Genomic DNA, 25408 nt, shown 5'->3' with positions numbered 1-25408 from the left:
GAAGTGGGTGGGCATTTGGGGTTTTAAATAGTGGAAAGCAAAGAAGCGCGAGAGATTTGAAATTTGGGAATTGAGGGAGCTTTTCAATCGGGCGGTTGAGGGATGGTGTTATGGAATTGTGATCCGCGTGAAATGGATTAGACCAATAGAATTGGTTTAGTTAGGCGCCAAAAGAATTCTTCTTCTTTTTTTGGAGGGTTTGACATGTGAAACTTTTAAAACAGGTTTATTAGCAAAACGACGGTGGTTTGAAGTTTATAGCCCATTCAAGAGGAACCTATTCTCATGTGAAGGCCCAAGAAAATATTATTATTAAAAAATAATAAACTAAGTTGGTCATACTTCCCTTTAAGATAAATAAACATAGGGAGAAGTTAAATAATGTCACTAATTTTCTTTTCTTTGAACCTATTGAACGATCTTAGTGATAAAAGAAAGTGTTATTCTTCCCAGAGATTTTAGGTTCAATCAATCGCATATGCAGGGTGTTTGTGTGTTTATTATCAAATAACTAAAAAACTTATGAATATATATTATATTATAATCATTTCAGACTAATAAAAAATTATTTTGCATTGATGATGAAACGTTGTAATTCTATAAGAATAGAGAATAAAATATAGATTTGACCTTTTGGATCCCATTTCACATTATTTTTTTAATTACAACTTTATAATTGTTATTATATACTGTTGTTAACTTGAATTTTCACACTCAATTATTAATGCTTATGATATTGGGTTTTCCTTAGTCCGCTAATTAAATAATTAGATTTCACTTTTTCAAATAGTCTAAACTAATATAAAAAATAATACATGTTAAGAATTTTTATTAATCATTAATATATTTTACAAATATAATTATTCGATTTCGAGTTTCATTATTAAAGTAACACTCAATATTTTCATAAATTTTATTATTAAAATCACTCGAAATTTTTTTAAAATTTATTTTTAAAAATTTACCAATATATTCATAACTTTTTTTCATTAAATTTTTTCATAAATTTTTTGTTAAAATATATTCATAACTTAAAATATAAAGTGATGCGTTCAAAAATAAAGTAATACGATTTAATCTTTCCATATAATCAATTAAAAATTAAATCAAAAGCTTAAAAAATAAAAGTTATGTTAAATTATAAATTATTAGACCAACAATAAAAAGATATGGAGTATTACGTTTTTAAAAAAGAAAATTCACGTACGAGATTTAAAATAATGTTATTAATAAAAATAATCATGAATCTCAAACAAATATCATAAAATCCAGATTAAAAGTCCTAAAAGATCATACATAATAATTTTTTAATAGAAGCCGTTAATTTTATTAAAAAATAAATATCTAAAATTACAAGACGGGTGTTTGATAAACAACTTTTTAAAGAATTTTTAATTTATTTGAGCATAAATAGCTTATTGATAGTCAAACTCTCCATTTTTAATATTTGGTAAACAACTTTTTGAAAGAGTTAAGTGTACAAAATAAGTTGAAAATGAAAATGCAGGAAAATCCAGAGGTTTGGGATAACTTATTACAAAATAAGATGTTAAATAATATTTTTGACCTTATTATTTCCTTAATTACATCATTGCCATAAAATCTCCTTAGTGAATTTTTTTATTCTATTTTTTAGTTGTAAATTATCAAATATTTAGTTAAGAAAATATAACAAAACATGAAAGTAAAAAATAAATATAGCGTTGATACTTTATACTAGGTTAATACTATGTATCAATATTACAATGTTAGTATTTGTAAATATTAAATTTAAAAAATATATTTAAAAAATTTAAAAATATTCACTAATTTTCTTAAGGAATTTTTAATTCCTTGTCAAAAGCATTCTATTAGAATAATTTTGTCCAAATAAAGATTAAAGTATTATAAAAACATATATGTACTTAACAACTAAATGTATCGTACATTTATTTGTCATTTTACCCATATCAGCTATCAGTCATCAGCTAAGTTTTATCAAATACTTCTATATAAACAATTAATCAAATCAATTTATCAAATCAGCTAATCAAATCAGTTAGTTAAATCAGTTACTAGAATTAGCTACTAGCTATTAGTTGTTTGCCAAACATCCCTAATAAGAGTTTACAACTATTATAGTAAATTAAATACATAATTTCGATATTTTTCTATAATATTGAATTAGTCACTTTAAATCATATAAGGACATAAATAGAAAAGATTAAAAAATCAGCCAAAAGACTCAACAAAAAAAATACTCTCTAAATTCGACTAAATCGGCAAACGAACCATAAAAAGGATTAAGTTATTAAAATACCACTGAGAATCACAAATCAGAGTGTGCGTCGTGATAAACTCCACGATCGCAAAATCGCATATCCAAATTCAATATGAGGGTTCATATCAACGAAGATCAACTGGATTATAAATAAGCGTCATCTTGATAATTGTGGCATCATCAAATCCAACTTTGAGAAAACATAAAATATAAAGAACGACCAAATGACTGAAAAAGAAGACGAAGAGCATGGCACAAAGACAAAGAAAATCGCGTCATAAAGACAGAGATAAACGTACTACAAAAATAAAATCATTCTTATTAAAAAAACTAAAAAAATATAAAGAGAGAAGAAAATCAGCAGTTGACTATCAACATTATCATTAATATCATCGCTGACTAAACAAAATCAAAGAAAAAAATTAATCTTATTTATAAAAAGCGTTATAAATTATACAAGAAAAAAGGGGGGGAGAGCGGCTAGGGTTCCTAGGCTCGATTTCGTATATAATAATTATATTTTTAAATCATTTAATTAACAAATATAAATTTTACAATATGAGCTTATACAAACACATATTTTTTTAGTTATTTATTACTTCATTTGAGAACACAATTATTTCTTACGTTATCGATAGTAGTTTACGCAATTACCTACATGGATTGACTTCTCCAAAAAAGAAAAAACCCAACTATGAATTTAATTTTTGTTCATATCAAAGTATAAGTTTTTAACTTAGGAGTGTCGTCATAATTATAAATATAAATAATATATATTCGAATAATTATTAAGTAATTTCATCTATAATTGAAATAAATGAGAATGAAATTTATACATAACAAGATTTAAAATAAAATATAAATTAAGAATCTATCCAAAATATTTAAATATGATGAAACTCTTAAATCTTCATATATATATATATATATATATATATATATATGATGACACTCAAATTTGAGATATCAATATTTTCATACAATTTCTATTAAAAAATATTTTCATATAATTTCACTATTAAACCAATACCTCATTAACATTAAGCTACCTACCAACTGTTGTGGAATTCGGGTTAATTTCCACCAATAATAACAAATTCACCTTGAAAACTATTATCTAGGTGACTAGTATGAAAACGATTGGATTTTTTAGAGATGTGTGTGGAAATGGCCAAGGTGGAGATTTGTTGGTTTTTTGGCAAAGTCCCACATTGGTTGTGTATTAGGAGGAGGGGAAATTCTTTTGTTATAAATAGAGCTCTCCTCCTCCTTAGTTAAGCATCCCAATAATATAAGCCTTCTTCACTATTAAAGGCTATTTGTACTCTTTCTCTCTTTGTAATATTTCCTCTATTAGTGTAATATTATTTTAGTAGTGTTCGAGGACATAGGCATAATTTTGGCCGATTCTCGTTAAATTTTGGTGTTCTCTTTTATGTCTATTTAATAGTTATTGTCGGGTATAGTTGTTGTTAATTATTGTCCTATTAAAATTACTTGTCTTGGTAGTTATGTCTAAGGAAAATGGGTTTTAAGAGGGACATTGTGACTCCTCCTCTTTCCTGGGAATCTACCTTGGGTGATTTTTAGTATAATCGTTTTCATACTAGTCACCTAGATAATAGTTTTCAAGGTGAATTTGTTAATGCGGAATGTCAATTATCCCAAGGAATTTTTTTCTGATGTGGAAGATCAGTCTAAACTTCAACCACAGAGCATACTAAAATAAACCAAGAGCGCTGATACCAATTGTTAGATTTGCAGTGGAGATTTTTGATGGCACCGATCATTTCAGCATGTGGCAAAGTGAGGTTCTAGATGCCCTATTTCTGCAGGGTCTAGACATTGCTATTGAAGGAGAGAAACCAAATGATGTTGAGGAGAAAGAATGGAAGAGGACCAATAAATTGGCATGTGGTACTATTCGATCGTGTCTTTCTAGAGAGCAGAAGTATGCATTTTCTAAGGATGATGCAGAACGGGAATACATGTCAAAGGTTTCGTATGCAAGTGTTGTTGGTAGCTTGATGTATGCAATGGTGTGTACGAGACCCGATATTTCACAGGCAGTTGGGGTTGTGAGCAGGTATATGCATGATCCTGGAAATGAGCATTGACAAGTTGTGAAATGGATTCTGCGGTATATTCTGAACACCGTAGATGTTGGTTTGGTCTTTCAGCAGGACAAACAAGATGGTCAGTGTGTAGTTGGGTATTGTGATTCAGACTATGCAGGTGATTTGGACAAGCGTCGATCAACTACTAGTTATGCGTTTACATTTGCAAAGGCACCAGTCAGTTGGATGTCCACCTTACAGTCAACAGTGGCTTTGTCTACTACAAAGGCAAAGTATATGGCAATTACAGAGGCTTTGAAGGAGGCAATTTGGCTTCAAGGTTGCTTGGTGAATTGGGAATGGAACAGAAGCACATCAAAGTTCACTGTGACAGTCAGAGTGATATTCATTTAGTAAAGAACTAGGTTTACCATGCAAGAACGAAGCACATCGATGTTCGATATCACTTTGTACGAGAGATTCTAGAAGAAGGTGGAGTCATAATCTAGAATATTCGGACCACTAAGAATCCTGCTGATATGTTGACAAAAGTGGTAACTGCGGTCAAGTTTAAATATTGTTTAGACTTGGTCAATATTGTTACAAATTGAAAGATGAATTTGCAAACACTACCGAAGATTGGATTTTTGAGAGATGTGTGTGGAATTTGCCAAGGTGGAGATTTGTTGGTTTTTTGGCAAAGTCCCACATTGGTTGTGTATAAGGAGGAGGGGAAATTCTTTTGTTATAAATAGAGTCCTCCTCCTCCTTAGTTAAGCATCCCACAAATATAAGCCTTCTTCACTATTAAAGGCTATTTGTACTCTTTCTCTCTTTGTAATATTTCCTCTATTAGTGAAATATTATTTTAATAGTGTTCGAGGACATAGGCATAATTTTGGCCGAACCTCGTTAAATTTTGGTGTTCTCTTTTATGTCTATTTAATAGCTATTGTCGGGTATAGTTGTTGTTAATTATTGTCCTATTAAAATTACTTGTCTTGGTAGTTATGTCTAAGGAAAGTAGGTTTTAAGAAGGACCATTGTGACCCCTCCTCTTTCCTGAGAATCTACCTTGAGGTGATTTTTAGTACAATCGTTTTCACACTAGTCACCTAGATAATAGTTTTCTAGGTGAATTTGTTATTATTGGTGGAAATTAATCCGAATTCCATAACACCAACCACATAATAATTATTAATGGATGTTTTATCTTAATTTCTTTCATCCGAAGCTCTATTTGAATACCATAATTTACATAATAGTTAAACTTTCTTTAATAATTTGGGGTGATTACCAGGTTAATATTTGTTCATGATATTTCTTTATCATTGACAATGCATACACGCTCTGCAGACACGGCTACTCGAACCTAAGATCTCAAGAGAGAGTAACACTCTCTTGAATAACTAAAATTAATTATATGATAGAAATTCAAAGTTACATGTGGGAAATAATCAAACATCGATATCTCATTAAAAGTACACTTTCAATTTTTCTTAAAGGGTTATGAATATAATTACGGATGATATATTAAATCACTAAAAATTTCTTCAAACTGATTAAAAAAAAGAATCAAATAAAGTTACTGAAAAATAGATTTCAAATCAAAACATATCCAAAGAAAATTCCATAAAATAAAAGTTTAAACCAAAATTAAAATATGAAGAAAAGTAGGTCGTGACATATTATTTTTTAATAGTAAGTTCGGTGATTATAATGTAATATTTGTCTTAATAATTGACGATATATATACACCTTACAGATGCAATTGTTCGAGTCCAATACTTTTAAAAATAATATTTTATTTTACCACCAAAATCGTTTGATATGTTCCGTGACATAATTTTAAGCAGTGTACAAGGATAAAACTTTAATGACCCTTTAAAGAGTAATGCAAACGTCTATTTGGTTTACCTTCTACTATTAAGAACATTAATTTTATTTTATTTTACAAAAACATGCATAGTATTTTTTTATTAAAAATATTAAAATTACATGAATATATGATTAAATATATTTAAAAATTTAAAGTAAATAAATAAAACACTTGCTTATTTTTTTATGAATAATATATCAACTAATAATCTTAATAAAAATCTATCAAAGAAATACAAAAACAGATAAACAATCTTTTAATTTCGACTTAACTAGACTTATCAGTAAGTATAATAAAAATACATCTGCAAAACATCAATAGAATTGGGTTTGAATTAACTTCAAAGCTATCTCCTAATCATCAAATTAAATATAAATATTGAACTTTAATATCTTACAAAATATAAGATCATGATTTTTTTAATAATTTGAATAAAAAATATTGAAACTTTTGTGTTGAATATGACTGTAAATAATATGAGTTTTCACTATCATTGAATATTTTTATTTAAGCTATTGCATCAATCAATATGCAATACATTACAAACAATTAGTTGGTAAAGTTAAATAAGGCACTAGATTTCTTAAGTAAAGTTATACGTTCGAATTTTAACGTTTACGAATAGAGTAAACTGAGTTGGAAGGTCGCTCATATAATGATCTTTACAAAACTCGATCTAAATTAGTCGATCAATAGATCGAATATCAGCAATTAATTAAACAAATACAATACATTACACAATTATGTGTAAATTATCTCTCATTTTTATTTCAAATGTAATTACATTATGTTTCTTTCTAAATATTTTTTAATTACTAATTTGATTATATTTTGTAACAATTAATTCTAATACTAATTTATTTGAATATATCATATGTAAGTCTGATTATAACTTTTATTAAGAAGTTTAAAAAAATCGTTTTGATAAAATGTAACGAGTTTATGATTAGAATAAACTTGAACTCATAATCTTTACCAAATTAAGAAGTCATTAATGACCTTATCCATAAACCAACAAAATTGTTCGAAAGATAAACAACAAATAAAGTTATGTACTATAAGAAATTCTAAATTTGTTCAAAATTTTCAATAGATTTTTCAAAATCGTCAGCTCTAATTAAATATTAATCTTAATATTTCAACCATATTTGTTGCCTTTATTATATAATAAAATGATATTTAGAAATTAATTCATATTATTAACAATGTTGTTATATTAAATGCAATAGCTATTCATTTGGTGAAGATTTTTTTTTTTATAGAAAAAGAAACAAAGGAATGATGAACAAGTAAACTTTCATGATAAATTTACGTTGCTGTTTTCATTTCTTCTTTGGGTTTCTTCCTTTGTTCTTCAATGGGGCGCGTGAAAATTCTCAGAGATTTCATCGGAATCATCAAAGACAAAGCTTCTCAAAGCAAAGCAGCTTTGATTTCCAATCCCAAAACTCTATCTCTCCACTTAGCCTTACTGAGATCCACGACCCATGATCCCTTCAACCCACCCGACCCAAGACACCTTGCGGCTCTACTTTCCTTCGGTCATAGCTCACGCGCCACCGCCTCCATCGCCGTCGAGGCCCTCATGGACCGCCTCCAAACCACCCGTGATGCTTCCGTTGCCATCAAATGTCTCATCGCAGTTCATCACATCATTAAACGTGGCAGCTTCATTCTTCAAGATCAGCTTTCCGTTTATCCTTATACCGGCGGCCGGAATTACCTTAAACTATCGAATTTCAGAGATGATACGACGCCATTGAAATGGGAACTTTCTTCTTGGGTTAGATGGTACGTTCATCATACTCTTTTTCTCTCTCTTTAAAAAAAAACTATGTAATTTCAATCTAAAAATCATAACAATTATAAATGAAATTTGCAGGTATGCTTTATACCTTGAAAATATGTTGTCAACATCGAGAATTTTAGGGTTCTTTCTATGTTCAACTTCAAGCGGTGAAGATAAAGATAAAGACAAAGAAGAAGACAAAGCATCATCGCTCATAAACAGTGAATTGCTCAAAGAGATAAACTCTTTGGGGAATTTGATCGAACAGATTGCGAGAGCGCCGGGTTCTTTGAATTCAAACTGCAACATACTGGTTGACGAGGTACTAGGATCGGTGGGTGAGGACTATTTGTCATCGATCAACGAGGTTTCAATTCGGGTCAGTGAGTTTAGGGAGAGACTCGGTTGTTTGAGCTTCGTTGACTCGGTTGAGTTGGCGTGCGCTTTGAAAAGACTGGAGGATTGTAAAGATGGATTGTCAACAATTTTCCAGAGGAAGAAAGTGATGATCGAGACGGTTTGGGGTTCTATAAGTGAACTAAAGGATCAGATTGGGAACAGTGAAGTGTATAAAGAATATACAGGGAGATCGTTGATTACGGGGAGGAGGAACAAGGTGAGTGAGTCGGCTCGGTTTGGGGAGCGAGTTATGATGACGCAAGGTGGTGACTCGGTCAAGTTCTCTTCCGGGAGATTTCAGAGTTTCAATGAGTTTTCTTTTACAGGTTAGTAGTTGCTGAATCTTCGGTGATATGGAATGAAATTGTAAATTTTACTGTCAAAGTCAATTTAAGGTTTGAATTATCATAATTTTGGTTCCATTGTTTGAGATTTTTTTTTTTGTTGAGATAAAAGGAAATATTATTATTTTTATATAAAATTTAAATTTTTAAGAGTTATGTTTATAAGATATATATATATATATATATTGTTAATAAATTAAACAAATATTAAACAAATATGATCTCTTTATAATTATTTTATATTATTAAAAATATAAATAATAAATAATTAATTTAGTGGATTTATTTTCAAAGATTATTATTAAAGGGATTTGATTTTTTTTATTCAAACATGATTGGGGTGTATCCCAATATCCAAGAATGCAATCAACTCTATTTTAAATATTTTACATTTACACCAAGTAAGTTATTTGAGTAGTAAAAGAAATAGTTATTATTTTTAAAGATTATAAGTTTGGGCACTAAAGACGGTAATAATGGTTGAGTTTTTTTTATCAAATAATTGATAATTTTTAAAATATATACACTTTAAATTAATCAAAATAAATAAATAAATAGTTTACGTATGGATTTGGTTAAAATTTAGGGTAAACTATATATATATATATATATATGATACACTTTAGATTAATCAAAATAAATAAATAAATATTTTATGTTTGGATTTGGTTAAAATTTAGGGTAAATTATATCTATGACTTCAAATATTGTCATTTTTCATTTTGATTTTTGATCTTTTAATTTTGTCAATCAGATTACTTAACTATTTAAGTATTGCAATCAAACCACCAGTCATTAATATTTAACGGATGAGTTAACGTGATTTTTTTTTAAATTGACTCCTTAAATAGTTAAATGATCTGACTGAAAAAATTAAAAGATCAATAACCAAAATAAAAAAGAGTAATAATTTAACAATCACGTGTGAACTTTACCCAGATTTCATTTTAAAATATAATTATCTCTTTCATTAGTAAAGGTACATAATAATCATTTTCCCAAGCAAAGCTTAAGACAATAAATTTTAATTTATAAGTGATGTTGCTTTCTTTTGTAAATGAGTGAATTTAGTTATATATAAAATTTGAACTCATTAAGTAATTTTTGTGGTAAAATAAAATATTGATCTTTTTAGAAGTTTTGGATTCGAATAACTTCGCCTACATAATATATATAACTTTTTAATAAATTTAAAATTTCATAAATAAATACTAACTTATAATAAGTAAAACTATTAAAAAATTCCAAAAAGATGAACATTACTTTATACGTTTTGTACAAGGAAAGCGCAATAAAGCGAAAGCATGTTGAGTTAGGTTTATTTTCACCATCAAAGTGTCCCTTTGTCATGAACATGTCATTCAATGAACTCTATAAATGGTCCACGACCCTCCGATACTTATTAATACTTTCATATAATAGAAATTAATCATAGTAATTATAAATAAGTAAATTAATACGAATCAAGCGACTTCAGTGGTAAAGGAATTGTTGTTATGCCTAATCGTCCCGAGTTCAAGCATCATGAATACCAAGGTGTGAGCGTTTAATGTCAAATGAGTGAGAATTATCTTTGAACATATATTACCTTGTATTTACCCCAGATAAATTAAAATTAAAATAACTCTCGATAATATTTATAATTCGATATTAAAAATCTACGAGTCTATAGAATAGTTTAAGTGATTAAGAGATTTTTATTTTTCTTAATGACTCTAATTCGAACAACATAATTTGTATGATATATATATATATATACATGGAAAAAAACAAGAATCCTCATTTTTCAAATGTTAAACTACATTTTTTATCATTCAATTTTGTTTATGTTTCAATCATTTAATTTTTAATTTTTTTAATTTCATTATTAAATTTTTGAATTTCATTCATTTTAATTACTTAATGGTTAACTTTTTTGATATTATTTATTTACTTTTGTTTAAATTTATGCAAAAATAATAATAATGTTAAAATATGCCCCTTAAACTCGAATTTGTGGACTCTCTTTGATTTACATATGTTAAAATATTATCTCCTAAATTTCAAAGGAGGATGAAAATGAGGAAAAAATAATATATTTCGATTCCATGCTGATTAAACGTTGAAAATTGTAGATCTAACCAAAATAATGTCGAAACTTTGATTTAAATTTTATCGATTTTGAGAATCAAATTAAGAAAAAGAAAATCTAGGAAAAAATAAAAAAAGTTTAAAATTTGGGAAACTATAGAAATGAAAATAACCAAAAAACGCAACGTTTTATTGCCGATGTTAAACATTTAAAGGAGCAAAACACATTCCAAACCTTTTTGACAACTTCAACTTACATTAAGATATAATAATTGAAAGTAACAATTGCTATTGAACTCGGTTGACGAATTGTCAAAAACAAATCTAATGGGATTCCTTAGGCTTAATTAATTTGATAGAGAAGGTTTATAGTTAGAAACTCGAGTTAAACAATTACGTTTATAATATGTGTATATATATATATATTATTAGCAAATTAAATAAGTACAATCTCTTAATTATTCAAAATAATTAGAAAAATGCTTTAAAACAAAAATATAATGGAATTAGAGGATTAATTAAGTTAATTTAAGGAGTCACATTAATAACAACTGCAAATAAGACACCCTAGTTTCGTCCATTAATAACCAAGTTCCCTTGGTTGCGTTGTAAATGAGACGAGACAAATAGTAATTTATTTGAGTTTTATTTGGTTAAAGTTTAGTTAATATTTGATTTGAATAAATTAGATTCTAGTTTTTAATGAGTCTAAACGAGTTACTTAATACTCGATTTGAAAAATTTGTGAGTGACTCAAAAAATATATTATTTTTTAAAATTAAATTATTAATAATATTAACATTAATATGTTATGTTTTAAAAAATATAAAATAAGATTTTCATGTATTTAAGTTCAAGCTTGAGCTCTGGTTTAAGGTTCAATTAAGCTAAGTCTGAGAATATTTCGAATTTAAATTTTTTTCGAACTAGAGTTGAACTTTAATTTTTTATTTTGAGTTTGAATTAAATTGAATAAATTTAAACTCGAGAGTTTTTGAATCAAGTCGAACTTAATAATATTCAAACTTGACTAAGAATCATTTATAGTGATAAACTTCATCGTCACTTTTGCATACACGGCACACGCTCTTATCCATCATATGCCGACGAACTAATTCGGAGGTAAGAACAAAAAAGGTAATTGTAATTTTGGTATGTAATTTTCTTCTTACCCCGCCAACACGTAGGTAAGAATAAAAAAGTCGTTGTACACCCATAATACTTGTAAAATGTAAGAGTGTTGCATAAAATAATATGCCCTCTGGTTTCGGCACCGTGTTAGCTAGCAACTGCCTCACGCAAGGATTCTAAATATAGCTTATTGACAAGGCTTAGCTCCCACGTTGTATTGCACATCCATTCCCCAGTTCAAGAAATCGATTACTTTTTTTAGCAAACTAGTAGCATAGGAGAGGGAAATGGTGGGAAATCAACTATGCAGGAAGAAACCCAGAGTTCTATGCCTCCATGGCTTCAGAACAAGCAGTGAAATCCTGAAGAAAATGATGGGAAAATGGCCTGATTCCATCCTGGGAAACTTTGATTTCGATTTTCTCGACGGCCCATATCCTGCAACAGGAAAATCTGACGTTGAATCCATTTATGATCCACCTTATTATGAATGGTATCAAGTCAACGAGGTTCGTTCTTTCAGTTTCAACATCGTTTTTTTCATGATATATCAGATGAAACAAACATTATACCTCTTCTCTTTGTTTTTTTCAGATTGAGTGTGTGCATTTTGAGGAATGTATTGCATATATAGATGATTATATGATTAAACATGGCCCCTTTGATGGTCTACTGGGGTTTTCTCAGGTAAACCAATTGGTACATGAAATCATTGGAAGGAATCCTTTTCAGTTTTCTGATTAAAATTAATGCTTGGGTTGGGTAATCTCATGGATTTCAGGGTGGAATGCTTGCGTCTGTAATTCCTCAACTGCAAAGAGAGGTTTGCTCATTGAAATTTCTTTGATAATAAGGATGAGAGTATTTGCAAATTTGACTGATTTTTTTTCTTGAAATTTGATTTGCAGGGGTCTGCTTTCACCAAAGTGCCGAAGATAAAGTTTGTAATCATAATATCAGGCTTTGCACTTCGAGAATTGAAGTCCGGGCCGCCTAAAATGCTAGCTAATGTGTATTCAGTTCCAATTGACTGCCCTTCAATTCATTTGATCGGTTAAGTTCAGGACTTATTATTGCAATTTTAATTGCCTTCATTTAGTTCTACTACATTTTTAGTAACCAGAGTCTTATGTTACTCGAACTCGGTGTGTGTCGGGTTTGGGATGTGTCTGTCATGGGTATGTTCTAATCTTTTCAAAATTTTACATGTTACATGTATTTGGAGAGTCTAAAGAGATTTTTCATACACCGGATACATGTGTTAGACTCAAGTACTATAAGAAAAATGAAGATTCAGAACAACATAGGACAGAAGACCTAGCTATCTCTAAGCTTTTATCAACCTTAAATGCTATACAGTAAATGAAGTCTTAAAGCATCTGGATAGCATAAGCTTTAGAATTTCTCTCTTTAGTGAAGTTGTTAGGTATGAAGTATAGCATGCTACAGACTTTTGTGCCCAAGCTCATAGGCCAGACTTATGTTATTCGAATTGGGTGTGTTAGATACGAGTATGTGTCCTATGTTCAAATTTTCCTAGGTTTTTCATTTATTTGGAGGACCTTTGGATGATCATACCCAAAAGTGTGTGGGATGTAAGTGTTAGATATTAGTACTTAAATCAAAATGAGCCCACACTCCACAGCAATTTTTATGGAAAATGGCAGAGCTGATTCAATAAGTCTAGTGCAAGCACATTTTAGTTGAAAAATTTGAAGTTTTTACTCATAGGAAACAAGTTTGATCTCTTTTTTCTTTATGCAAATTGTCCTTCTGCATTGCAGATATTGGTTACAAGCTAGTTTTAGGACTCGTAAATCCTCCATTCTCTGAAAATGTCAATTTTCTTATTCAGGAGAGAAGGATTTCTTGAAGGAACGAAGTTACAAGCTAATGGAAAAATTTGTGATTCCCTTTCTTGTTCATCATTCAGGGGGGCACACCGTGCCAAGACTCGGTTAGTAACGATAACGTCGAACTTTTTTCCCGGATATTAAAAAGAACCCTATAGTCACTATAAGCTTCATCTCTGTCTGATCAAGGTATTTTCTCATTTTTGGTTTTAATTGTAATAGATGAGAAAGGCATGGAGACTATGAACAAGTTCATGGATAAAATCCAGATGATTCCACAAGAATTGCAGAGTGGCTTAGGACTCAAGTCTGCATTATAGGTTAGTTGGTTTTCTCTGCCCATTTGAGATGAGAAAATACCCTGGGAATTGTTGAATCTTATTATGACTAACCATCATCATGTGTAAAATTGATCATCATTTCTGTTTGTTTTTTTCTTTTCTTTTTCTTTTGAACTGCTTAAATTCATGAGATGCATGTTGAAGCACTCATAAATTCATGAGATGCAAGTAGTATTATTATAAGCGATATTTTTCATTTAATTATATTTAATAAACGCCACCAAATAATTCATAATATTTTAAAGAAAACGTGGATTAAAAAGGCACAGTGAATATTTACTTTTGGATCCCTAAAAAATCACTTTTGGAACCAATAATGCACAAATTTGGCCAACCCTTTTGTTTCTCAACAAATGCATATAAATTAAGATATATTTGCTTCTAATAATGATAAAATAATATCAGTGACAAAAAATGTATTATAATATACGAATTTAACCAACTTTTTTTGGATTTGTCAAAATGACCAACAAATTCGCAACGCGAACTCCAATTTCGCAACTCAGTTTCCAATTTCGCAACGCGAATCTGTAAATCGCAACACAGAAGTCAAATTCGCAACGCGATAGTCAAATTCGCAACACAAAAGTCAAATTCGCAACGCGAATTTGTAAATCACAACACTTAAGTCAAATTCGCAACGCGAAAGTCAAATGTTTTTACGCGAAACACAGTATTAATTTCGCAACACAAATGTAAACAGTATTATCGCAAATCATCTCTAACCTAAAACCCTAAATCACAACTCAGTCCCATCTCCATCTCTAACTCTCTACGGCGACATCTGTCCCCATCTCCGACGAAATTTGTTTATCTTCATCTCTCAGAGAAACCCTCACAACCATTCACGGTCAGAAATGGAAAATCAACCACCGAGGGTTAGTTTTTTTAATCTCTTATTTTTATTTTGAAATTTTTGTATTATTATTAGATTTTTCTTATATTGATGATAAATTTACTGGTAATTTCAATATATATAGATTAACCATTTCACTGAGATTGCTTAGTAAATTCATTCGGTTGCTGCCAATACTGCTAAACTGTTTAGTCTTTAACCCTGTGAAGTTAATATTTGTTTTTGTTTTGTCTTTTTGTTTTTTCTTTTTGTTGAAGAAACCCTAAATCACATCACCAAATTCGCAACGCGAAAATGAAAATCGCAACGCGATTTTAGTTTCGCGTTGCGAATTTAAGTTTCAGAAACTTATTTTATTTTGTAAATTGAAACTTGAATGAATTGCATCACTTCAACAAAAAAAAGACAAATACTAACTTCACAGTGTTGCTAATTTAAGTTTCAAGAATAAACTACTACTCTTTATGTTGTCCTTGAACCTGCACTAAATCTATATGTTGTCCTTTTAAATGTTTATATAAGTGCTTACTTCTGGAATGTTATCTGATGCATTTTGTGAACAATGATGGAATAATGACTTGGGTGAATACCGTGCTAGTTTGAAACATATTTGGCTTTGTTTTCACTGTTTAATATCATGTCTGTTTATAGTGTATAATTTGTAGTTTTTGGTATATCTAACTGTATGTTTATTATTTTTGTAGAAATTTTTTTCGGCTGCATTGACTTTAAGGAATAAATTAAGCCTAGCCACTAAAATTGCGTCGACGCTTAAACCTCTACAAAAAAAATTGTTTGAGTATACTTGCTTCGGGCCATGGCTGAAAGTGCAACATACGGGTGAAGATGCTATGTTGACACATTTGTTTCTTCAGACCATGACTAACGATTTACCCGAGGGGATACAACGTAGTGATGAGGAGATATGGTTTCATTTTCCTCCGGCACATACTTGTTTTGGGCGGGAGGAGTTTTGCGTAATCACTGGTCTACGCTTCGGACACGATGATGTAGGTCGGTACACTAGTCATATCGCCTGCCCATCATGGTTATCTCGGGTTTTTCCTGAGCTAGCAAAGTCGAAGCCGAGTTTACACGTCGACGACTTGAATATATTATTTGATAAAGATGGTTTTACTCGGATGGATGACCTTGATGTTGTTCGAGTATGCCATTTATTACTTTTGCATGCCGACTTTTTAGGTAAAAATGGCAGACAACCTATCTCCGAGGACCTAATATTATTGGTAGAGGACCTAAATGCATGGAACCTGTTTCCGTGGGGTTCATATCTATGGAAAGCTACCTGGAAGAATTTGTCGTCTGCCTTTGAGGACCGAAAAAGTTTGCGGGGCGATTGTTCTAAATACACTTTGACAGGCTTTACTTGGGCCTTTAAGATAATAATTTCTATATAATGTTTCCAAAATTATAATTAATTATTTAACAATTACTAATGTTTGTATATTATATTATTTGTAGATTTGGATATTTGAGGCTTTCCCCAGCATGCAGACATATGCGATAAAAAGATCAAATGATATTCCTAGGGCTATTACCTGAAAGAGGATCCACATGTTGGATTGGGAAGAGCTACTCCTATATACGACGATGAATGATATAAGTTAACACACAAATAATACCATATATAAACAAGTTATTACTAGTACAAGTTTAATTTTGTTTGAGCTTTTATATTGTTAGGAGGCCAAATATCCATTACAGAGGCTGACACCCACAAAAGATGAGCTTGCCACTGATTGGTGGCAAGCTAGTAAGCGGTTTTTTGATGGGACGGATGATGAGCACCCCCACCTCGAGAGCCATCACCTGATCTGGCCGATTCTACAGCTCGACACCCGGAGCCATCACCTGATCGAGCCTCTTCTCCACCTCCACCATCATCTATTCCATCACATCATCGAGCATCTTCTCCACCATCACCTCATGATAGGCGACCGACAAAGAGGCCACGACATTTATCTCCCTGTTCTCCACCTCCACGGGATGAGTTAGGGGAATTACGCGATGAGGTCGGTGCTTTGCGTCATGAGATCGGTACTTTACGTGAAGATAATGGTGCATGGCGTGATGAGGTTCGATCTTTACGTGGTGAGGTGGATTTTTTACGTGATGCCAATGGTGCGTTACGCGGTGAGGTATATACTTTACGTGATGAGGTTGCCACTCTACGCGAGATTGCTTTATTGTTGCAGAATGAGGTTCATACTCTACGCAATGAGGTAAATTTGTTTAATACTATACTAAAAATGCAAATAACTTTTTTTCGGCATTATTTATTTATTTATTTACTGATTTATGTATTAATTTATTTTCAGCGGCCCGATAAGGTAGATGCTTTATATCGGGTTTTTCTTACACGACGGGGTTCACACATCAGACGTCATACACGTGCCATTACGTCTCCGTTCACCCCACTAATGCTAAGACTCTGTAAGAATAAGCCCGATGCACCTATCATCATTCAAGAGGCACATCCTATCGTTCAAGAGGCCCCTCTCATTATCGAAGAAGCACATCCTACCGTTCAAGAGGCCCCTGTCATCGTTCAAGAGGTCCCGCCCGCCGTTCAAGAGCCCGATTCACATGGCGTCATATGTCGACATATTGATAAACCCCCTCCCGTTCCCGATATGATAGATGCGAGTTGGCTTTCGTATGTGTTACCGGCCAGTACCATTCCTCAGCAGGAGAGGGATACACTATCGGACACAATTACGGATAATACCCTTTGGGCTAAGACCGCAGTTGATTTTTATCTACATGAGCGGAGCAAGGGGTGTTATTTTAACCTATGCCAAATCGACGATGCTATTCATTTTTTTCTTGATCGGTCTTGGTGGGGTATTTTATTAGGGGTTGAAGATAATGGCTATCTCGAAGGGGTGGTAAGTCTTATATTCTTCTTATATTGCATTTTGATTAATTTTTTTAAATTATTAATAAATTCACTAATATTTTTTTTTATAAAACAACATATTGATGCATGGGTGTCACGTCTTCTAATAATAAGAAAATTAAGGAAAAGAAATACTCGATGGACTATTATACCGACGTCTTTTCACGTAGCTCACTTGAAAGATCAGAGAGATGCTCCATATACGTTGGGTAATGGAAAAGCTAAACTTTATCTTGCATGGTGGGAGATCGATAAGGTTAGTATTTATTTTTTGAATATTTTAAAGATTTTCATAAATTTTATTTGATGTGCGCAATTATTTATGATTGCAAGTGTTTATCCCTGTTTTGGAACGTCGTCATTGGCTTCTCGTCGAGCTTCAGCTCCCATCCATGAAGACAATGGTATATGACAGCATGTTGAATTACATACCATTGTCTGATTTGAGAGATATTATTACAAATGGATGGAGCGATCATTTGGCTAAATACTTGGATACGATTGATTATTGGACAAATTCTGGAAACAAGAAGCCAAAGAAGTTCAAAATTACAATGATCAGAGACGAGACTGCGCCACAACAAACGCAGGGAGCCATAGGGGATTGTGGTCATCTCGTATGCTTGTTCTTGGAACGTTTGACGACAGGAAGTAAACATTATCTACCTCCCACAGATAGAGATAGAGGTACAGTAGGCTTGTGGTTTCGGCATTATATGGCCAGATCGATATATGTGAGACGCTGCCTACCTATATCCGCGTGCTGAAAGTGTGCATAAACAATTGGTAAGTTTGAGCAAGTGTTGTTAACATATATACTCTTTAATTGGTTTGAAAATATTTGGCTAAGTATCTAGAATTAAGTAATTTGTTGTTTGTTGGTTTTAGATGTGTAGAAAGTGTTGTTTGAGAAAATGTTTGGTTTCTGCAGGTTAATCCTAAAGTGAGCTGCGTGAAATTGATGTATTTGTGCATAAACAACAATATGTGGTACACTTTTTTTGCTTTGTTTAATTGAATTTTACATTGAAAGTTGATTTGTTTAATTGATGAGGAAATAAGATTTATTTTTTGATTAATTGATTTGTAAAAGTTGATTTGTTTAATTTGATGTGTACATAAGAATTATTTTTTTGCTTGTTTAATTAATTTGTAAAAGTTGATTTGTTGTTTCTAAAAAATTCAATCTGCATTATGTTTGAAGGCAAAAAAGACCTGTTGAAGGTACAAATTCGCAACGCGAAAGTCAAATTCGAAACTCGAAATAAGCATTGCGATAGTCAAATTCGCAACGCGATTTTCGGTTTGCAAATTTGACTTTCGCTTTGATCGCAACATACAACATCAAGGTATATACAACATCAAACATATTCCAAGCTATAAATACAAGCTAAGGACACTTGAAGAAGTAAGAGAACAACTATCCAAGCAATCAAACACAAGATAAAATCCCAACATGATAACAACTGAACAGATCATAACAATGTTCAAACTCAAGTTGTAGATTTTGATTTCCTTTTGCTTGGCACCATATGAGATTTGGATTTTGATTTCCTTTTGCTTGACACCATATGAGCTTTGGATTTTGATGAGCATAGGAAGCATTTCAGACTTATTATTTTTGTTATTATTACAAGTTGTAGCCCTCAATTATCGGGATTTTTAGTTTCCATTTGTTGTATTTCTCGTATACCACCCAGATCATACGCCCAAAACGTTTCTGACACTTTAAAGTTGACCAAAAATTAGGATGGTCGGGATTTCCCTCGCGTTTAAAGTTGAAAAAAAAACAATGGAAATTAGGAATAATCAATGATAACATGCATATTGGCTTGGGCTAATATTTATAGTGGAGCCGAAATTTATATTGAAATTCAAACTCAAATTGAAATTTAAATTCAAACTCCAATTACATATGAAATGAATTTGAAATGCGGTGTTAAATTGAACATGTAAATTACATAATTAATTCATACTGTTCAAGTAACATGCTTTATGAACCATCAAGCTAAAAGACAATATTGATTGAGTTCAAAGCTGAGTTGTGAGTTGATGGGGTTGTCATACTTGTCACATGGTTGAAATAAAGTACTCACATGGAAGAGATAGATTGTTTGTTATACACAACCCATCTCATCTAAATGAAAATATTCATACAATATAATCAAACCAAAACATACATACACAACAAATTTATACATAACAATGTTCAAATAATGTACCCACAGAAACGAAATTAATCCGATGAAAAAGGGTTATTTCTAACGAAGTCCAGAACATTATTTTCCAAATAATGTACCCATAACAATGTTCAAATAATGTACAACGCGATAGTCAAATTCGCAACGCGAAATAAGCGTTGCGCTAGTCAAATTCGCAACGCGAAAGTCAAATTCGGTTTACGATTTCGCGTTGCGAATTTGACTATCGCAACGCTTATTTCGCGTTGCGCTTTTGACTTTCGCGTTAATCGCAACATACAACATCAAACACATTCCAAGCTATAAATACAAGCTAAGGACACTTGAAGAAGCAAGAGAACAACTATCCAAGCAATCAAATACAAGAGAAAATCCCAACATGATAACAACTGAACATATCATAGCAATGTTCAAACTCAAGCTACTAATGAATGTCTAACTGAAAATGTATGCATTCACACATAAAATACATATAATACAACGTTTGCATTTAAAAATCACCTAAGTTAATAAGTCGCAAAAGGTGAAGTTAGGTTGTGATTGGGATTTTGATTTTGATTGCGATTTTGATTACCTTTTGCTTGGTACCATATGAGCTTTGGATTTTGATGAGGATCCATTTTTTGGTAGAGGAAAAGATGATTGTGATGGCACTGGTGATCCACAGGTCAACCTTGTATGACCACTTTCCATGCACCGACTACATGTCGATGTCCTCTTCTCTTCATCCTTAGATGGTATACGATCGTGATTTTTTAGTCGGCCAGGTAGCTTGCTGTCCATGACTGGTGGCAAAACTGTTTGTAAGTCATCTGGTATGTCACACTCAGAAGGATGTGGACATGGGTAGACAATCTCGGCATAAGTCTGTCGATATACTTCTGTAGTGTAGCAATCCATAGCGTATGCGCTTGAATCATCTTGGTTTAGATGAAGAGCAACTTTTATAACATGACGACAAGGATAACCAGATGTTTTTCAGTTCTTACAACTACATGTCTTTGCATTTAGATCGACAAGCCCATTTAAGTTATTATCCAATACTTTAAACAAAGTGTTTGAACATGGTTCAACTCTCAATGATGTTGACTTACAACACGTTTCGTTACTTTTTTTTTTCAGTCCATGGTGTAACACGACGTTCCAATGTTCCTGTAAATTTAAATAAATAATACTTAGTAAAATATATGATAAGTTACGAATTTAAAGAAATAATACCTGCATGATTTTTTTTTCTTGTAGTACCATTGTTGAATAGAGGCTCGAAAAAACTCTATTAACATAGTAATGGGTAATTTCCGGGAATGACGACTTAGAGCGTTGATTGATTCTGCACTATTAGACGTCATGAAACCATATCTTGCTCCAAGTTGATGTACTCTTGACCATCTTTCAAACCGACATCTTCTAGTGTTTGAGCACATTGAGGCAAAACACATCTTAAACAATTTATATGCTTATTAAAATCCACTTCCCGATAAGCTTTTACAGCCTTCCAGTATGTCCATTTGTGATTTTTTATACCAGCAGACCTTGATTTTAGATTTCTGTACAAATGAAAACCACAAAGCCCATGAAAAGCATCTGGAAAACACCTTTTAACAGCGTTGTCAATTGAGTTTGCCCTATCGGATATGATTGTCAGATTGCTAATAGGACCTATGCAATCCCTAAGATACCCCATAAACCATGTCCATGAATCAGAGGTTTCAGATTTGTCAATCCCGTAAGCTATTGGCAGTATCCCATTATTAGCATCCATGGCTACTACTAATAAGTTTACTCCAAGGTATCGACCTTTCAAATGTGCTCTGTCAACTATAATAACTGGGCGCATGCAAGTAATAAACGAACGAATCTACAAAATCATATACACAAGAAATATAATCATTTAAATGTGAAATGCATGCAACTAACAAAAATGAGTCAACAAAATTATAATTATTTACTAACCGCAACACCAATGGCGATAAACAGCAACTCAAAGCGTCCATCTCTATCTGTTTTGATATGAGTTACCGACCCAGGATTTTTCAACTTTAAATTGTGACAATAAGCCGACAGTTGGGCAAACGATGCTTCTAGCGACCCCCTCAACAATTCCAAGGCATAACATTTGGCTCTCCAAGATTGAGAATATGAGATACTAATCTTGAACCGAGCATTCATGTCAGTCATAATTTCATGTCCCGATATACCCTTCCATTCAAAAACATTAACTCAGCCAGAAAACCACCCAACATCTTTTTGTTTGCCTGTCTATGGTGAGGAAAAACTTGGGTTCTTAAACATGTATGTTTATCAATAAAAGTCCTAACTTGAAATATTTCTCAATCTTTTATCCTCTTTGCAATCATACGCCACGTACAGTTTTTGTCAATCATATACCTTGTTTCGAAACGATCTTTGCTTGATTTGTTAACTTTTAGTTGATAGCCATCTTCCACACATTTCGTATACAAAGCTATCTTCAAGTCTTCCTTTGTATCAAAACAATCATCTTTCTTGATACGAATAACTTTTGTGTAACAATCAACTGCTATCTTTACCAACTCTTCTTCCGGTATCTGAAGTAATTCTGGCATATTCGAGTTATACTCCTGTGACATTTTCTTCTTTTTCCTTTCTTCGGGGACTTCTTTTTTTTCTTCTTCAGGGTTATATGAATTACATAATGGATGTTCAACATGTTCATTCACAGTCGTAACTTCCTCCTCATTATCATCAACAATATCTTCCTCGGCAGCGGCTGTTTCATCATCAAAATTCGGGTATTGACCAATATCAAAATCATTACATGCAGGGTTTGTTTCTTCTTCCATCACATCATCAAAATCTGAGTATTGACCAAGATCAAAGTCCGGGTATTGACCAAGATCAAATTTCGAATATTGACTAGTACTCACAATTTTTTATGTTGGCTCATAATCGTCTAACTGGTCAATACGAAAATCAGAATTTGGTGCTGAGTTGATTGGGATTTGGATTAGGAAAAGGTTGTGAGTTTTGAGATTGTGTTTGAGATTGTGTTTGGTATTGGAAATGTGGTGAAACAAAATTTGCTTGGTGATGAAATTGTGGTGGAACCATTAAATTTTGGGTTAAAGAACTTAGTTGATTACTACCCGTTACTGACCTAACTTCACTACTTCTAGGTTCAACAACATACAATGTAACATCATCTTCTTGCGAAACACTAATGTAAGCAATGAATCGTTCAACATCTTCATTGTTGGTTAACAACTAAACTTTACATTTTCTCTAATAAGATAGCCTAAATCCACTTAGAGGCTCTAAATTCAATTTCTTTGCAACACGTAACATTAGAGTTTCATAAGTTAATTTTTTTAATGACAGTTTTAGTTGAAGATTCATGGGTAAAGGCACATATTGTAAAACACCATGAACATTCTCCCATGACCCTCCAAAACACAAATATATCCAAACATGATCAACATTATATGATTTTATTCTACAAATTGTAAATTAATTTACTAAAAAAACGAGCTATAAACTAGATATCATCACTAACTTAGAGAAAAACATACATTTATTAAGTTGATAGTTGATAATTTGGGAGAGAAATCATTGAAAAATTATATAGAAATAAATTTATGTAAAAATAAATTAGAGATGGGGAAGGACGTCGTTGGATATAGGAACGGATGTCGTCGAAGAGAGTGATAGATGGAGATAGAATGAGTTGCGATTTAGGGATTTAGGTTATGAGTTGTTGCTGCTGCGTTGTTATATACAAAAAACATTTGTGTTGCGAAATTAAATTCGCGTTGCGAATTTGACTTTTGTGTTGTGAATTTGACTATCGCGTTGCGAATTTGACTTTGTGTTGCGAATTTGAAAAATCGCAATGCGATTTATATATTCGCGTTGCGAAATTGGAAACTGGGTTGCGAAATTGGAGTTCGCGTTGCGAATTTGAGATCGCGTTGTGAATTTGTTGGTCATTTTGACAAATCCAAAAAAAATTGATTAAATTCATATATTATAAGGTATTTTCGGTCACTAAAATTATTTTCTCTTTAATAATATTAGGTATAAATCTTTTATTTAAAATTAGAATATTTAAATGAAGTAACACACCCATCGGACGGCTAAAGTCTCCCCGGTCACGCCAAGTGTATTATTCAAAATTCCAAAGGGACACAATAAAAGGATAAACTACAAATGTTGGTCACTTTTATTTTAATTTTATTTAGTTTTGATTATTAATTTTAAAAATATTATGTTTCAATCACTTATATTATTGATTTATTACAATCTTATCATCGAGTCATTAACATATGTTCTTTCATGACATGGTATGTTAAAAAATGATTAATTTCAAATATAATCTTTACAATTTTGATGTTGCCACAGGCAAGTTCGAAAGGTAAGAGAATATCATCCTTTGTAACTCCCATGCACAAAAAAATTACGATGGAACCATATAGCCACAAAAAAGGTGCAAATCTCACCTTCATGCATCGTCTGCCAGAACCTTAAAAGCCAGTCACGAGTGTAATAACTCCCACGACCAACCTTAGGAAGCAAGTGCAACTCAGACCACACAGCCACCGCAACAGAACAACCCATAAAACATGCAGAAAAGATCAATCTGCAAGAGAACACAAGGGACAAAGAGACAATATGTCTGTGGAATAAAACAACGTTAGTTGCAGGGCCGTGGCAGGATTTTCGGGGGTTCTGTATAAATTCTTATAAAGGGCCCATATTTTTTAGATATATTCGATTTTGGGGAACAATAGTGACGTTTTCTTGACAAACGCCGCGATAGATCAATCTATAATAGTGTTTTATCAATAAAGCCGCAATAATAGTGACGCTTTTTTTTTTTGAAAAAACGTCGCAATATGTCCATCTATAGTGATGTTTATTAGAAAAACGCCACTATATATATTTTTTTTGGAGGCCCCATTTTTTGAGACCCTGCGCGGTTGTGCAGTTTACGCCGCCCCAACCACGGCCTGATTAGTTGGTGTAGTTGCATGTATTATTTGCTTAAACATCTGCAGGGCAGATGGATTGTGTAGTAGCAAATTTTAATCAACCATGGAAGTCAAATCATTATTGTGGAATAGCTAAAAGGGAAAAGAAAAAGACGGTTCCTGAATGTTTGCACTAGTTGGGAACTTACTTCCAAGAAGATTGGGATATTATATATGAGTTGGAGAAGAAGCTCTCATGGAATCAACCCATGCATTAGTTCTTGTGCCGCCATTGATTTCAAAAGCAATCTCTTTCTCAAAATGGAGATATATACGTCAATTATTATTTGTATTTGAGTTGA

General features: G+C 31.9%; 2 protein-coding genes across 2 annotated transcripts; both read left to right on the top strand.

The window, feature by feature from the left end:
• The first annotated feature begins 7472 nt into the window (after positions 1 to 7472).
• LOC120159659 (putative clathrin assembly protein At4g40080) lies at positions 7473 to 8736 on the top strand. Its single transcript, XM_039170231.1, has 2 exons — positions 7473 to 7987; positions 8079 to 8736. The coding sequence occupies exons 1-2, from the start codon at positions 7554 to 7556 to the stop codon at positions 8713 to 8715; spliced, it is 1071 nt and encodes a 356-aa protein (XP_039026162.1). The 5' UTR covers positions 7473 to 7553; the 3' UTR covers positions 8716 to 8736.
• A 3366-nt stretch (positions 8737 to 12102) lies between these two features.
• On the top strand, positions 12103 to 14173 carry LOC120159646 (esterase C25G4.2-like). The gene is made up of 6 exons (XM_039170216.1): positions 12103 to 12438; positions 12524 to 12616; positions 12711 to 12752; positions 12838 to 12982; positions 13785 to 13886; positions 14005 to 14173. Exons 1-6 carry the CDS (start codon positions 12217 to 12219, stop codon positions 14100 to 14102), a joined length of 702 nt encoding a protein of 233 aa, XP_039026147.1. The 5' UTR covers positions 12103 to 12216; the 3' UTR covers positions 14103 to 14173.
• Positions 14174 to 25408: the final 11235 nt, after the last annotated feature.

This window comes from Hibiscus syriacus, unplaced genomic scaffold, assembly GCF_006381635.1.
Source record: "Hibiscus syriacus cultivar Baekdansim isolate YM2019G1 unplaced genomic scaffold, ASM638163v2 tig00111372_pilon, whole genome shotgun sequence".
NCBI classification, from domain to species: Eukaryota; Viridiplantae; Streptophyta; class Magnoliopsida; order Malvales; family Malvaceae; genus Hibiscus; species Hibiscus syriacus.
Note: the sequence above shows the minus strand (reverse complement) of the source record. Positions and strands in the feature narration are given on the sequence as shown.